Below are 17206 nucleotides of genomic sequence, written 5' to 3'. Positions count from 1 at the left end.
CAAAAAATAAAAAAGAAGCGACGAGACTGGCACTAAAAGCTGATGAAATTATAAAATATTTTTAACTCGATGTTTACCGTCGATTCAAAATTGTTGGTAATGAACCACAGGAAAATCCCGAACAACTTGCCTTGGAGCTCGCTGTAATCTGTAAAAAGAAAAAGAACGGGGCATATTCGGCGCACTGCTCTTGGGTGCCGAGCACGCTTGACTAAGTGCCATACCTGGCTCTTCAGCAACAGGACAGAAGGCTGCACGCACTGCGCCGTGTTGGGGCTCTGAGTCTTCCAGTATCCCCTAGAGTTGCAGCACCACGTCATGATGCCTGTAGAGGTGGGCAGAAGGTGATGGTAAAGACGCCAGTGCGTATATACCATTGGCAACGTTGTAGTGAGCAACAGGGCATATTGCAGAATGATTAAATAAACAGAATTGTCACAAGGATGTTTCATACCCGAGGACATTGTGTGAAGTATTCACGTTGGCGCTTAGTGCAACCTCTGTATGAGATCTTGAATGTCGGACAGAATGCGGCGTGACTTTCGGTTTTTTTTTAACCTTTAATGCACAGCGTTATGTGGTGATAATAATAATAATAATATAATATCTGGGGTTTAACGTCCCAAAACCACGATATGATCATGAGAGACGCCGTAGTGGAGGGCTCCGGAAATTTCGACCACCTGGGGTTCTTTAACGTGCACCTAAATCGAAGTACACGGGCCTCAAACATTTTCGCCTCCATCGAAAATGCAGCCGCCGCGGCCGGGATTTGACCCCGCGACCTTCGGGTCAGCAGTCGAGCGGCATAACCACTAGACCACCGTGGCGGGGCAGCGTTATGTGGTGAGTAAGCCGGGCTATTAGAAGCAGCTTCTAAGTCAGCATAAAGCATAAACAAATTGGAGGGGATACATAGTCGTGGTAAATGAGACATACGTATTATTATGTCGAACTATAATCAAGATATGCACATAACATTAAGACATCCGGAAACAAATGTACAGCTTGTGTGAAGCCTACATTCACTCAAATATTACGAACCGCGGCTAATGTAAGCTATCTTTTGGCTGGTCAAAGCCATCCGCTCTTGCAGCATAGAAATAAAAAAAACACTCGTGTACTATACTACGCCTCTGCCTCAGTGCAACGAACGAATTCACACACTACCACTGTTTTTCTTAGGAAATGCACTGCAACGTTTCTTGTTCGCCATCACCTAAGCGCTCTCGTAGACACGTCGCGCCTCTTGCGGAGGTGTCCGGGACTATACGGTCATCAAACGAGACGTTGATATTATTCGTGTTATAGGTCCTGTGAGATGCACAGCGTAGATTTCTACCGCTCTTCACTAAAGTGAACGGGTGTCTTGTCGGCGTGGTTGTCGTAAAGTAAATATAGCCACTTTGAAAGGAAAGAATACGCGAGACAGAAATAGAAAGAGAGGGAAGCGGTAGCAAGGACAGGCCTAACCATGATTCAGATCGGTGAGCTTAACCCGTACTGGCGGAGGAGGAAAGCGGCACAGCATAATGACAGCAAGTGCGCGCACATTCGTGCAATAACCTTTACTGGCGAATTCACGGAAGGTCGTGGACTCCTGTTACATTTACGGTGCGAAGCTGCCGTTCAAAAGATCGTTCTTTACCAAAAAGAAAGAACTCGCTCCATAAAACGCTCATTCGGTTTTCTCATTTAGAGTTATAATTATGGCGAAGCGCCTGCATATAGGCGCACGATATCAAACGATCTGTCGTAGGCTACTGCAGCCCCTACAGCTAAATATAAAGCGGGTAAGGATGAGATTCGTCCCTCTAACGCTGACGCTATCTCGTATAGCGATGTTTTCCGTTGTTCTTATCGGAGACCTGGTGTGCACTGAACCGGCACTCGTGAGCCTTAATTGTGGCCTTCGTCAGAGCTACTACCCTATGAAAAACAGTGTTTCAATGCCTGGGAGATGACAGATAATATGAGACGTCTCAGTTTCTGAATTGCAAGCTATGTTGAAAGCGTGAATGGTGGAAGTATTGGGGCCACTTCCGATCGGGTGTGTTAAATTTTTAAATGCGAAGCATTTCTTAGCGAATCTCACGCACTTCTACGTATCTATCTAGCCGCCTTTGTCTGGGAGCTCTCCTGGTCGTCTCCAGAACTTGTACTATACCAAAAAGTGGCACAGCAGGGGATCAATGTATGACGAACACGATTCACGGGTCATGACAAGAATACCGCAAAACGCCTATCGCGTACGTCATCAAAACCCTTTCTATCAGTCACGTGGGACACATACCCACATACCACAGTTCATGTTGTGCGGATACCTGCCACATATGATTCACAGTCTCAATCAACACATTAACGGCGAACATACACATTGAAATGCAAGGCAAGTAAGGGAGCTGAAGACTGAACACCCCTGGAAGACGCTCGACTGCCATCCACTCGTCCACGTGGTCTGCCAGAATGACGCAGTGTTCTCTTTTTATTTCATATGAGGCTGGGCGATGGCCTCATGGTGCGCGAGGATGACGTCAGATTGATTGAGAGCCGCTTTGTGACACGCGAAGAAGCCGCCGCTAAATGCCCTGACGGCATACGGCTATACTACAGCAATGCGGACGTCGACCGCTATAACGCACGTTGCTTCGACGTTGCGGACAACGTGTTATTTCATCCCACATGCGATAACCTAACTAGCTATAAGAGCGAGCGGGTACGCAGAGATGCCCCGAACAAGTTGGTCAACTTGAACGCAAGCGACATGGGTAGCCTGCCGGCCTCAATTTACCTGAGCATCGGCAAGCTGTACATGCTCATGGCCAACATCGACGTAAGCGACGGCCTCGTTAATAGAAACATGGGAACCTTGTCGTACATCGAGCGTGATGAACACGGCAACCTCTTGCAACTGTGGCTTGAATATTTAACATCCACGGTATAGGCACTGTCGCCTCAGCCAGGACGAAGCACATCACTACCGCACAGCCTCAATAAAATTGAAATGAGTGCCCATGGGACTGCGAACCACCACAGCCACGACATACGCCAGAAAATATCTTGTGTAAGAGGGCACAGTTTCCCCTTGCGCAAGTAAACGCCATAACTATAGAGGTTGTTTTTTTTAGACAAAAACTTTATAAAAATCTTTTATAAAAATCCTGTCAAAGTAAGCCTCTTGTCGATTTCGCGCACGCACTCCACGTCGAGGAGGAAAAACTTTGCCGCATGCTTAAAGTGACACTGTTGCCACTAATTTAACAAAAGCCTGTTAATTAACTTCTTACTTATTGACTTAAGGGCAGGTGTTTATATTAAAAAGTTGTAGTGCGTATATCAATTTAACGCATACCTATTTTTTTACCATTCACACATGTTGCACGTAGTTCGAGATATTCTTCATCGAATGTCAAGGGGGAAATTGAAACTGATCGCGCAAAGCGCGACCGTTAAGCCCAAACCCCATATGCGCGAAAATGCACGCGACAGCGACGAGCGATGCTATGAGCGGCGAAACAAGCCGTTCGCGCGACGTGTCGCGTGGTCGATTTCGCGCGATCGCTCGGTTTTTCAGATTTGGAATCCGTCGCTCGTCGCCCGGAAGTGTTGCTCAAGCAGCCAATAGCAAAACACCGGAACAAGATGCATCAGTGACGTACTGCTGATTGTCGCCGCTTTCTTATCGACGCGCATCAACGACAACGTACAAACAATTCATCAACATGGCCAACGGCGACGAGCGCAACGTTGACGTTGTTGAACGCGAACGTGCCCTCAGGGACGGGAACTACAAGTCCCGCGCCGTCTGTGACGCGGCTTGGCGGCACGTAGCAGCAGTGATGGGATCGAAAAAAATGCCGCAAGACAATGATAAACATTTTATGTACCATTAAGCAACAAAACATCGTATTTTACATTGCATACCGCTGACTACGGGCCACTTTTGGCACGAGTAAACGCCCTCATGCCAGCAACAGTGGAGATCGCTCGCTGAAGCAGTCGCGTGAATGGGGTTTGCCCATCCAAGCGACCGCTTGCGCGAAGACGATCTACGTCGCGTCGCTCGTCGCTGTCGCGTGCATTTTCGCGTATATGGGGTTTGGCCTTTATGCTACGTCAGACCGGAACTACCCGTCACAAGGGAGCGACGAAATTTGAATGAAGGCGCGCCGCGGCCATATGTATTCGGGAAAACCTGCAAGTCATCTCCCTTGTGCTCGCGCATCACCTTATTTTCGCACGCAGTGTTTGGTGCTTATCCGTTTCTTTCGAACTGTGCCCAAGAAAAGCGCGATGTCAACCTTTTCTTTGTCTGGGAAGCATAAAACTCAGGCGCTGCCACTTCGGCGCTTCTTCTTGCAGACACGCGAAATAGTTATTCTCGCCTCTTTATAGTTTAAGAAAGAAACACATAAGCACCACCCATCGCACGCAAACATTAAGCTGCCTACTTGTGTACTTCAGAATGCTTGCCGATTTTTCTGGCCAGATTCTGCTTCTGCGCGCCTTCATTCGAATTCGTCACTTCCCTGTCACGTGTCGTCCCGGTGTCCCACCGCACTTTGTGCGCGCCGGGCGCCATCAGTTTTGATTTCGCCCTTGGAATTTGATCATCAATATCTGTAACTACGTGCAACTTTCGCGATTTCCAAAAAAAGTCACAGTTTCGCCGCAACGGCGAAGCAATGAATGCGATAGCAACAAATTGGAATCTAACGCGAAGAACGGAAAGCAGCTCGAAATTGCCAGCGCGTCGCTCGAGCCCAAAGGACGCACGAAAAGAACGCACACAGGACGAGCGCGAAATATCATGCGTCACAGCTGGATACTTGAAGCGCACTGCTAAACCATAAAGCAGGACGCACGAAACGAACGAACAGGTACACACACGACGAGCGCGAACTAAATGTCGCAGTTCTTACTTATTTCTGTTTGAACAGCGCACTCCTTTTGCAAACGCGGCCACTGCAGCGAGCGAAAGACCTTCGTTGCGCTCCTCGCGCCATCTCGCTGGCAATGAAAAAACGCTTATAAGAGCCTGCCGTCTGTGAGTCCGGCTAGCGGTACAGGGTGTGTATATAACGTTCGCCGTTAGCTCCCTAGAGGATCGGTGTTTCGTGGCGTAGTGGCTAGCGCCACGGGTGCGGAGCGAGAGGTCCTTGGTTCGATTCCGCGCTTCGGAAGCATTTTTCTAAATTATTTTTCTTTGGTGCTTTCATATGTATACACATACTTATACATATACGGTGAATGACGGTGACGGACAAAAACCAGCCGAGACTGTCCATATAATTGCTATCGCAATAAAAATGAGTGTGCCCTGAATTGCACGCACTACAACTTGCTAATATAAGCACCTGCCCTCAAGTCAATAACTATAACGTTAATTCAATAATTAAAAAAGTTATTTACGAGTGTTTGTTAATTAGTGGTAAGTGTCATTTTAACTGCGGCAAAGTTTTTCCCCCTCGACATAGAGTTCATGTGCGAAAACGGCAAGAGCCTTACTGTTATAAGATTTTTATCAAAAATCTGTATTGTCTAAAAAAAGCACCCTGCATACAGCTTGTCCCAGCTATCACACAGCACGATTTAAAAGAAAAGGAACGGCGTTACGCGAAGTGAACCTTATGCATATTGTTTCTAGTACACTGGAGTAGCCACTGCTATTTTTTCGTTAATAAGATTTAATTAATTAGTCACAACTTTATTTGTAACTCGATAAGTACTCACCTAATTGTCTAAATGTCAATGAGGCGTATGTAGGCATGTTCAAAGGACATCTAACTGCGCAATTTTTAACAACGTACTAATTACGTGCTCATTTTTTCCGCCTGATAAAGAAAGCCCGTGAAATATGAAAAATAACACGTGACTACGCTCCCGCCCGCAAAGGAAACCAGCGCCCTCAAGTAAGCTTACTGCAAACAGCCGCTTTGCCTGTTGTCCGTTGCGAGAGACAGCGTTCCGCATTTTGGCAAGGGTACAGGGGTGCTATGCAGGATGGCCCGAGTTTGGCGAAACTCGGGATCTTTCCGAGCTCTGCCGACACTTCCTTTTGAACGAGCTAACAGTACGCGAAGGTGAAACCCATCCCTCAGCGCGCGCTCCGTTCCATTGGTTACGATGGAACGCGGCGTCACCTAAGAGCGGTCGAGAAGGTTGGGTGGTGTCTTCAAACTAGAGGCACCTTCTTTCATTTGTTTGTCGTTCCACTGAGTGCAGAAGTGCACCCGTGGAAGAAAAGTGGCAGAAAGCTCTACTAACTATATTTTTTATGTGTTCGCGGGCCGTTTGAACCCATTTTCAAGCGTTTAATGTCTGCACTAAGTATCCTTTAGAATAATCAGCACCGTGGCCTCCGAGATTAGTTCCCACCGAACGCCTTACAACACCGCGGCTAGAGCTAATCTCCGATGCCACGTGTATAATCACCATGGTCGGCCTCTACATTCTAGCGCGTTGCTCGGCCGGCGCGCGCCCTCTTCGTCCTCTCATTAATCGTCTGCTCGCTCCCCGAGCAGGTGCGGCCGGCTAATTAGCTAATTGGCTGGGCGGTATACCTAGCTAATTCAGGACATGCTACGACGAAGCTGATTAAGCCAAATAATGCTAAGGCCGAGCTATTTAAGCCACGTCTTACTAAGACCACGCTAATGAACCGTGTAAAGCTAAGAACAAGCTAATTAGATCATGCTAATTAACACGACGCTAATTATGAGCGTGTAAAAACCAAGATAGTCATGACTTTCCTCATAGAGATGGTGTTATTTATTATAGTGCTAATTAGGATTATGCTAATTACCTCTACACTATTAGGACCTTGCGAATTAAACCTGAGTTATAATGTCGTGGTAATTAAACATTAGCAATCGAGACAGGACTATTCAGTATCACGTTAGTTAAGACCGAGCTAATTATGCGCGTGCTAATTAACACGACGCTAATTAGGAGCAGGCTAATTTATGCCATGCTAATTAGGAACTTCCTCGCCAAGTACGCGGTAATTATGATCACTCTAATTAGCACTATGTTAAGTACATTCGTGCTAATGAGGACCTTGATAATGAAATCTGAATAATTAATACTGTGTTAATTGTAACGTTACGAATTAAGACATAACTATTCACTGCCATGTTAATTAGAGCCTAGCTAATCAACAGCACGAATATTGTGACCGAACTGACACGGTCAGTACTCTGAAGCAGGCCAAGCATACTTAGTAGACGAGCCACGTAATAGGCTCGAAGAAGCTAGGTGACCGCAAGCTCCTCCGATGACCCCAGCCTTGCACAAGTAGTGCAAGCTGACCAAAATATTTTATATGCAAAGAATCTGCTGAGTAGCGTCGACTTCATGAAACACTTGACAGGCACACCGGCACAATGACAGTCCCGAGTTGAACTGGGGCCTTTTCAGAATCAACGAGTTTGTGTCCGAGTTCGCACGTCAATCAATTTGATTGACAGACGCCCGCGGCGAAAATCGGGTCCGCCCACCGCGTTTGCTCTTGCGGAGGAGCAGTGCTCACGGCGCAACGCCAGCGAGCGGTACGATTAATCTATCAGCTTAATCGCACAGACTATGCACACACGCACGAAGAACTAAAGGTTATATCATCACGTGGCTACAATGTCTCGCATTTAACTTCACCGCGCTCACGATGTACCACTCACAGCCACGAAGCAAGCGCCCCTGGTGGGATTTGCGGTGATAAATGTTATTATTTACTTGTTTGTGGAGACATTGTTTCTACCGATTCGTTACTACAGAAGAATCTTCAGACGTGTAATGTAAGTATAGCAGCAACCTGTCCATTTATTTATCTGTAATATTCCAGAGAAGCGAAACGAGCTGCACCAGAGTGCTGCGTGTGCGCACTTGTTGCCTTCCAGAGTGGAAATTTCCATGCTGCAGGTGGAACGAAAGAATTCTCCGAAAGAGGACAAACGCCCACGAACACGCCCGTGGGAGGCGCGATGATCAGTTGGCAAAAAGATAGCGCGACAATCACGCTGACGTCACTACACTGTCAAAATGTTGACTGAGTGGCGGCGCTGACGCGTTCGCACACGGCGTCCCCTTGAAAACCGCCGCAAATGCCGCACATGCGTATGTGACGCCATGCTCGTTCTTGTAGCCGTTTCTATCAACGCTGCTATCTCGTGCTCCGCACTGTCTTCCTGTCCTGACCGCCGTAATGCGAGCTCGGAGCAAACGCGTGTGCCCGAGAAGCTCGGGCCATCCTGCATAGCACCCCAGGTCGGGCGCCAACGATATGTGTGCAATTTCGCTGGGATTCATTCCGTTGAATAGTACGCCACTATCATTATCCATATCTCACGGCCGACTGTTCTCACTGATAACGCGGCAGGTGTTCTGATTACGGCCTGACTCTGTAAAACCAAGCGGTGTGTTTCATAGGCCGGGGAGTGGCAGATAGGGCGATGCATTCTTTTTTCTGCATTTTTTCCTTGATACTGTCTACCTCATTGGAGCCTGTTTGAGGGCGCTGGTTCCCGACGCGCGCTACGGTCTAGTCACGTGCCACATTTCATATTTCGCGGGCTGTCTTGATCAACCGGAAAAAAATGAGCGCGCAATTAGCACGTTGTTAAAAGTAGCGCAGTTAGATGCCATTTGAACATGCCTATATACGCCTAATTGACATTTTGACAACTAGGTGAGTACTTGTCGAGTTACAAATATAATTGTGACTAATTAATCAAACCTCATTAATAAAAAAGCAGTGGCTACTCCAGTGTGATAGGAACAATATGTAGTAGGTTTGCTTCGCGTAATGCCGTTCCTCTTTTGTTAAATCGTGCTGCGTGATAGCTGGGACACCCTGTATAAGTCATAAAGGACCACATACACCCAAGTAGCCTTCGGATACGATAAGAGCCATCCACTGAAGCTGGTCTGCGTAGCACTTTCCAGGGCTGCCAGCCTCGATGGTCAATACGTTACCAACGCAAAAGGTGACTTCAGGTTCCGACATGTAGCCGGCTCTATTGACTCTATCGACGACATGACCCGGATAGCAAACCACAACAATCATTTCACGCTCTCTCAACGTACAGTCTGTGCACGCACACGTGCACGACCTCGAAAACGACGCTCTGCTCTCAGAAGTTGGCGTGTTAGCACTTTCTGAAACCTACAATCACGTGATTTCAATGTGCCGTCCACAACAAGCGGCTTCATTGCAGGTGCGGCGGCGTAGGCACATATAAGAACACGGCGATGCGCTACTTCAACGTAGGCCGCATCCCACTTCGCCGGCCACCAGACATCGAAGGCACAGAGACATGTCCCTTTGCGCTCCCTTTGAACCCTTCCTTCATTATTTCCTTGCGCAAAAACAGTCATGCTTTTGTGGCTTGTACATGAACATGAACAGACTAGCCCAGAAACGTATACTTCTACACAAGCAGTAGAATCGGCGAGGTCTGCGTTGCGAACATCAAACAAAGACATTGCGCTCTCCGCCATCTACGTGAAAACTGTCAAGAACATCTTCCACACATGCATACGAGTTCGTGAAACGTGCGTGCGTTCACCGTCATAACGGGCAAGTATAAGCACTATATACCGCCTTATCGCGTCTGGTATTGGTAATACCTATGTTGCTGTTGGCACCGTTACGCAACCGTAAACAACTGGTTATATAACACATCTGCGACTCTTCAATATATCTGTGTGTGTGCAACACTTGCGCCTATCTTTAGCGTAATTTTGTAACGTCTCGCTCAATGTAAAAATTACGCCACAGTCACCTTCCCACCGCATGCTTCGCATTACATCGATTCCCATGGTACATGGGATCTGCCGAATTTTTTCTGTATATTCTTTAGTAGCCGAAGAAAATAATAAATATGCCTGTTTCTGTGACGCAGGCTATTATTATTATCTTTTTTTTATTATTATTATTATTATTATTATTATTATATTATTATTATTATTATTATTATTATTATTATTATTATTATTATTATTATTATTATTATTATTATTATTATTATTTTGCGTGTGCTAGCGCAAAGACCTTAACGTTGTTCCTGGAAATAGATGAATGAATGAACGATTGATTCATTCATTACATTTCTTAAATTTAAAGTTGTTGAGTGTACTTATGTACCCTCTTTCATCAATAGTTGTGTGTTTAGAACGTTACGCGCAAAGCCATGACGTCAGAGAGAAGATGAATAGCAGGCAAGCGAGCAGCAAGTTCGCATTGAAAACATTTATTTGATAAATGAAATGTTAGGAAAAAACAACTCAGATTGAACTCTACGTATATGAACGAGCTTGGTTAGAGTGACATTGAATAAATATAATGTTGCTGTTATAACTGTGGATAGTCTACGTTAAACGATATCAGTCCGCGTAATCCAACACAAGCCAACATGGACGACCACTTACGAAACGCCATTCAATATATATGACCATGTATGAATAGTAAAATTAACATTGATATACACAATAATATTTAACTAACACTATAGCGAGCCGTAGCAAACATTTCTCATTATTTAGTCAGTAATATCGAACACGAGCTCACATAACCCGTCCTTCTGTCAACGTTAGCCGGTGATAAGAAATGGTGTTCAGAAGAGTGGTAAGTTGGGCTAGTTGGTAATGATCCATACTTAATGTAACTGCGCAAAAAACGGACGGAAACACGAAGGGCGAGAAAAGGACAAACAAGCGCAGACTATCAACTGAAGTTTTATTGCAAGAACGAGGCAATATAAAGGGCAGGAAAAAGCGAGAGAGGGCAAAAAAAGGAGGAGAAAAAAGGCACGAAGGACCAAATCAACAAAAACTTTGGCAACATCAGGCAAGGCACGCCCGTCATACAAAACCAAGATAACTTAACTCTTTATCATGTATGACATCATGTATCATGTATCTGTATCATGACTCCGGTCTTCATCTAGCAGCCCACTGTAAGAAATGCGGCTGCACTCCGCTCTTTGGTGATACCTCTGTGTTGTTCCGGCATAAGAACCAAAGAGCGCGAGAACTAATTGAGGCTGCGCATATTCAAAAGAATTCTGAGTCCTGCGTCAGTGTTCCCTCTGTCGCCATACATGATAAAGAGTTATCTTGGTTTTGTATGACGGGCGTGCCTTGCCTGATGTTGCCAAAGTTTTTGTTGATTTGGTCCCTCGTGCCTTTTTTCTCCTCCTTTTTTTGCCCTCTCTCGCTTATTCCTGCCCTTTATATTACCTCGTTCTTGCAATAAAACTTCAGTTGATAGTCTGCGCTTGTTTGTCCTTTTCTCGCCCTTCGTGTTTCCGTCCGTTTTTTTGCGCAGTTACAATAAGTATGAAGAAATGGTGGCAGTGTACGAGCAAATACGGCAGGCCAGGAAACCAGCACTTATCGTTCACTGATCGCCGTTCACAAATCGCGGGCAAGTGGAGGGGAGCGCGCTATGATATGCTCACGCATGGAATAGGTTTTTTTTTACCTTTGGAGTACTTTCAACAACCCTCACTTTAGAATCTTGATACACCTGTATGCGCAGGTGTCGATGCCGTCCGCTCAGAGCGCTTACCGACGTTCCAGTTGGGGCAGTCCATCTCGGCGCATTTGTCCGGCGGCGTCGCTGGCCACGTGATTCCCCGGTACACGGTCTCTTCACACTCGTCCATTTCCGGCAGATCGCGTCTTTTCTGTAGCTCTGTATCAACGGCGTCTGCAGCCGATAATGGGGAAGATAACAGTTAGTAGCAGGATGCCGTAATAGGCCGGATGCTTACTCAGACTACACTAATCCGAATTTCCCGAAAGAGTGTCTCCGCATTTAAAAGGGCACTAAAATGAAACAATGAACCGGTCCAGATTGATAAATTGTACTGAGAACTCTAATGACGTTAATTTCACCATCATAGACATATTAATAGAGAAGAAAATCAATCTCAAAGTTTGATTTTTAAATTTTGTGCCGAAGTCTCCGCTGATGTCACGGATTTCAAGGTGCATTTTTCTCAGCGATATTTACTGGAACTTGGTATATTAAGTCTATGGACCCCTCAGAGGACAATGTACTTCATTTTTACTGATTAGGAACTACGTAGGACCTAGTAAACAACGTCAAAAATCTATGACGTCCCGGCGTTTGGTGCGCGAATTTCGAATGGCGTCGCCACCCGCAATTTCTTTTTGCACGTTTTCTCGCTTACTAAGCGTCCTCTCGGCAAGCGTGGTGATTTTGGAAATGTGAAAGAGTAACTTACTAATATGAGAGAAAATCGTTTTTCTCTTTAGTGTCCCTTTAACAAATAAAGGGTTAAACCTGCGGCATAGCTTCTTGTATAGGTTGGACTTAGGGTAATTGCACTAATTAAGCATGGACACACCCAATATTATATGGTTTTCCAGTTGGCAGCTTTAATACATTGTCTTTCTCTACATTTGATGTTCATGCATTCGCTAATTTTCCTTGTTCATATGTGGTGCATTCTGTCAGTGTGTTTTGCCTTCTGTCACCTTCTATGCCGTTTGCCACCTTTCGCTATAGCACGCGGTCGCCAGCTATGCTGAGCACCGTGTAATCCCTGTTTTTTCCATCTATCGCTTCTTCAAACGCGGCAAATTCGCCCGAAGGACGTCGTCTTATGAATATATACAGTGACACTGCTGTGTGCACGACGTACGCTCGAATACTCACGCCTTCCACCAAACAGCGCCCAGACTTCAGCCGCTTTCTGCATGGCTGCGCGCCGACGCCGGCTGTTTCCCTTCGTGCGCCGGTGCAAGTACCAGCTTCTGCTCCTTAAGTAGCATTTTCAGGCGTCTTTGGAAGGCGTCTTCGGGTTCCGATGCGGTACTTGTAGCCGGTGGTGTGGCTGTCATGTTATACGTCCCCTCCGCCGATGGCGTTGTTCCCGCCTTGCTCTCCGTCTGTCTTGCCGGCGTAATCGAGGAAGTACGGTTGCATTCTACTTCCAAACCTGAAAAATTTTTCCCCCTATCTGAATTTCTCTTTTCCTTACATCACGACTTAGCGATAAGTTAAACGAACAGTTCTCAGTTCTGTGCACTCCACGGCGGCTGCTTCAGTTTATAAGGAAGATGTTATTGCAATGCAGTGACAGTGAACCGTCGTGGTAGTAAGCTCGAGGGTGCGGGATCGAATCCCGGCCACAGCGGCCATATTTCGATGGAGGCGAAATGCTACAGGCCCCTGTGCTTAACTTTAGGCGCACGTCAAAGAAGACCAGGTGGTCTAAATTTCCAGGAAGCCTCCACAACGGCGTTCCTCATAATACTATAGTGGTTTTGGGACGTAAAACACACACAATCATTATGCACGTTAAGAAACCTCGAGGGGTCGAAATTAATGTGTTGTTCCGGACTACGGCGTGCATCATAATCATAGCGTGGGTTTGGCACATAAGTTCCCAGCAGTTATTAATTAATTATCATGAACATTGAAACACTGCAAAAAAGTGTGTTAGGAACTGTACTGCCCACTTGGTGAATTTGTGCTCAGAAGGACAAGCACCACCCTAAGAACAATGGTAACGGAGGGCGTGGTCTTCGATGGTCGAATCTGCATCTCAGTGGCCAAGTGCTTCCGCTACGTGCAAGTAACACTGCACATTTAATTGAAATCGATGATGCTAGCGCAAATTTTAGAATTTAAAGAATAAGGTCTAGGCTTTTAGAGGCCAAAACTGCGATATGATTAAAGGAGGTGCGCCGCATAGCAAAGAACTCCACATGAATTTTAAGATCACTCGAAGTTCTTCAGCGTGTACAAATATGGAAGTGCACGGCTTTCTCTTGCATTTCGCTTCCATCAGGATGCAAAAGCCGCCGTGGCTGGGAATCGAACCCGCGTACTCGCACTCCGCAGAAACACACGTCAGTCGGTGAGCTACCAGGGTAGGTTACATACGAGAATGCACAACACTAGTCGTGCCGCGCCCACAGTCAGATTCGTAGAGTCCTTTTCAACATTAGGATCGGTAACTACATTTAAACGCTTTGAAACTGAGTGAGCTACTAACAATTGTGGTTTTACGTCCCAAAACCACGATATGATTATTAGTAACGCTGTAGTAGGGGGCTCCGGAAATTTCGACCATCTGGTGTTCTTTAACATGGGCCTAAATCTCAGTACATGGGCCTCTAGCCTTTTGCCTCCCTGAAAATGCAATCGCCGCGGCCGGGATTCGATCCAGCGACCTTCGTGTCAGCAGTCGAGCACCGTAACCACTATACCACCGTGGCGGGTACTGAGTGACTCGGTCAACGTATTACTAATATTGTTCCAATACAGCATATACTTAAAAGACAAGAAGAACAAGAGATCGGTAAATAAGTCAAAGTGGGCTGAGTGCTAGTTGGTCTATATCCTGATGACTGCCTGTACTTTCCATGTAAATACTTCGTGTAAATATAGTATCTCTTGTGTGTGTTACACAACAAGTGAAACAAGTAATAACTTATTGGAGGTGCAGAGTATCGATCCCCATACCTCCCCTTAATACTCTGCATGTTGTGTAGTGACATTATTGGCAGGCGCCCGTCACGTTGCAATAGCGCAGTGCACGGTGGTTAGCAAGGTGTGGCGACTAATAACGAGACTGTAGATCATCGCTGGCTTCAGATTCTCTAGGTATATTGTGGAAGCTGTAGCCAAGGCTGCTTCTGCGAACGATGGTTTACCTCTGCGCAGTAGCTGGCCAGCAACGGGACTGCGATAACGTACTTCATAAGTGTCAGCGACCACAAATCAACTACTGCGGCATCGACTGTTACATCACCAGGGAACCGGCGGCAGAGACAGTGCGTCAGCGCGAGCGGTTTATGACCTACGCCCGTTGTATAAGATTCACATGCGTATAATCCAGCTGATAACACAAGTTCATATCGGGACATGGTGCTTCGGGTATTACTGGCCAGGTGGGCGTAATCCCTGCGAGTTATCGCAAGCGTGCGCTGGAGAAGTCACAAGCTAGAAATCTAGTTAACTGCTTCTGCAAATCTGGTGAAACGCATCTGCACAACCGTTTGAAATAACATTTCAAATGATTATTTCATAACGGCTTCACTCAGTAGGTTTTATCCGCTGTGTTAAAGCGGGCTCTCCTATATACGCCTCCGAGTCTGTACATCATTAAAGCACAGACTCAGAGTCAGGTGGGTAGAGGGACTAAATGTCCATTGAGTATGAGGCACCCAAAGTAAATCTGAGATTGTTACTACCAAAATTTCAAGTCCATTTATGGAAGGTTCATTCCAGCATCATGCTACATGTCCAGAACAAAGTGCAACCGTGAATTATGCCTGCGCCCCCCCCCCTCCCACCCCATCGCGAATGAGTTTGGGTAGCAGAGCAAACGCCTTTGTCCATACCTATTACAGGCGCAGTACCACAAGCGTGTGTACCAGTATTCTAGCGCTGATTGTCCAATACCTGCGAGATTATCTGACTAGAGTGCCGCAGACGTGATGTCGAACTAATCTGCTAATCACCAGGCTAGTTTAACAAGGCTATGAATTAATAATAATAATATCTGAGGTTTAACGTCCAAAACCACGATATGATTATGAGAGACTAGTTTGATAAGGCTATGAACTCGCAAGCGTTTGCGTACGCCAGATAAATTGATGTTATTGTTACGCACGTGGACGTGTACATGTACGCAAAAAAAAAGGGGGGGGGGCAGTATGTGGTTGTATATTGAGGGGCATCAATCGGCGCAAACTTTCCTCCCAAGAATACGTACAAATGTATTACGTGTATTAAAGAGAACGCGGCGCTGACAGCTGCTACTCTTTAGAAGTTCCTGTTAGCTGGAAACCTGCACAAGCTTTCGAGCAAGATAACCGTTTTAGAAATGGTACACGTGGTGTACATGGAAATGACACACTGAGGGGAGCCCTGAGTGGTCAACTTGGTTGCGAAATACTCAGGAAACGTTCCGCCTTTAACTTCCCGACTCCTTTTATCAACCGTGGTCTCGCGTTTCGCTGTATGAAGCTGCGAATGCCCAAATCAGTAGGCCGCGGTGACACGACACCGAGGCATATGATAAAAACGGCGCGTAATCTCAAATGCCTTCCGAGGGCACACGTGCGCCAGTGAATGCCATATATACTCCGATGCACGCTGCTGTGGAGATCGAGGCAGTACCTCATGTAACCATATATTGCCTCGCAATGTCTTACGTGTGTCCGCGCTTTGCTGGAAATAAGCTACGGGAGATACGGTGCGCTGAAAGCGCCAGCAACGAACATTCTAATCCGTACGATGTACTTCGTTTTCTACAAAATATTTTAGAGAGAAACCAGGAGCTATTGTGCTGTGACTTTATTCTTTCTTTTTTTTTTTCGTGAAACCTTGATATTGTAAAAGTATAGAAAGCTGGGCGAATTGGTATGAATACATTTTGGGAAAACTTCCAGCGCGCACACAACTGAGAAGGACGAGAGGAAAGAAGACATACAAGGGCTCCTCACGTCTTTGTCTGTTGTGTGCGCGCTTGAAATTTCCCAAAATGTAAACTTTTCTAGGCGGCCTTACAAGACCCATATAATGAAATCGTGACGAAGCCCGTGTATTATTTCGTGCTTATATACCAACCAAAGCTCTCAGTTAGCATAATATCGCTATGATCATCATAAACGCTGAATGGTCATCACGGAAATAGTTTTCATGATTGTGGCATTACATGTACAAGAGGACAGATTTAAGGTAACACTTGAGAATGCCGATTATTCAACTCACAGTTCTGAGCCGGTTGCGTCGCCCTCAACAACCCTGCAAGCCACAGCAATAGTTGCCAACGGGCCTTCATGTCGGCCGCTGGCGGGTATAGGCCGCCGGAGTCTCGTCGTCTTTGTGGTTACCAGCTGTTTTTCGCCGGCGTATAAGTACTGCCCCCGTGTTTGCCAACTCATTAGTTTGGTGCAGCCAGCACCTGTTACGCTGAACTCTACCTTCACTGATAAGCGGCCTCAGTGAACAAGCCTCGCGTGTCCGCTGCATACAGCGACAGCATAAAGTGCTCTCCACTCACGAACTTAGTCCGCTGCAATTAGACACTCGAGAATGTCGCCTCGCGCTGTTTTCCTGTTTGTGCGGGAAAAAACAGATGCGAGTAAACATGTAGCTGGCGGCCGCTGCGGTGGCGCAGTGGTTGCGTTGCTCGGTTGCTGACCCGAAAGACGCGGGTGCGAT

The 17206-nt window shown here is 46.3% G+C and overlaps 1 protein-coding gene across 1 annotated transcript in view; it reads right to left on the bottom strand.

The window, feature by feature from the left end:
• Positions 1 to 16873, bottom strand: part of LOC119386059 (adhesion G protein-coupled receptor L2) — a 30596-nt gene extending 13723 nt beyond the window's left edge. The window contains exons 1-5 of the mRNA XM_037653409.2: positions 16754 to 16873; positions 12683 to 12965; positions 11567 to 11707; positions 225 to 325; positions 131 to 148 (exon numbers count right to left, since the gene is read on the bottom strand). Coding sequence (XP_037509337.1) covers positions 131 to 148; positions 225 to 325; positions 11567 to 11707; positions 12683 to 12725 — 303 coding nt within the window. The 5' untranslated portion in view covers positions 12726 to 12965; positions 16754 to 16873. The remainder of the gene's footprint in view (positions 1 to 130; positions 149 to 224; positions 326 to 11566; positions 11708 to 12682; positions 12966 to 16753) is intronic.
• Positions 16874 to 17206: the final 333 nt, after the last annotated feature.

This window comes from Rhipicephalus sanguineus, chromosome 3 (assembly GCF_013339695.2).
Source record: "Rhipicephalus sanguineus isolate Rsan-2018 chromosome 3, BIME_Rsan_1.4, whole genome shotgun sequence".
Lineage (NCBI taxonomy): Eukaryota > Metazoa > Arthropoda > Arachnida > Ixodida > Ixodidae > Rhipicephalus > Rhipicephalus sanguineus.
Note: the sequence above shows the minus strand (reverse complement) of the source record. Positions and strands in the feature narration are given on the sequence as shown.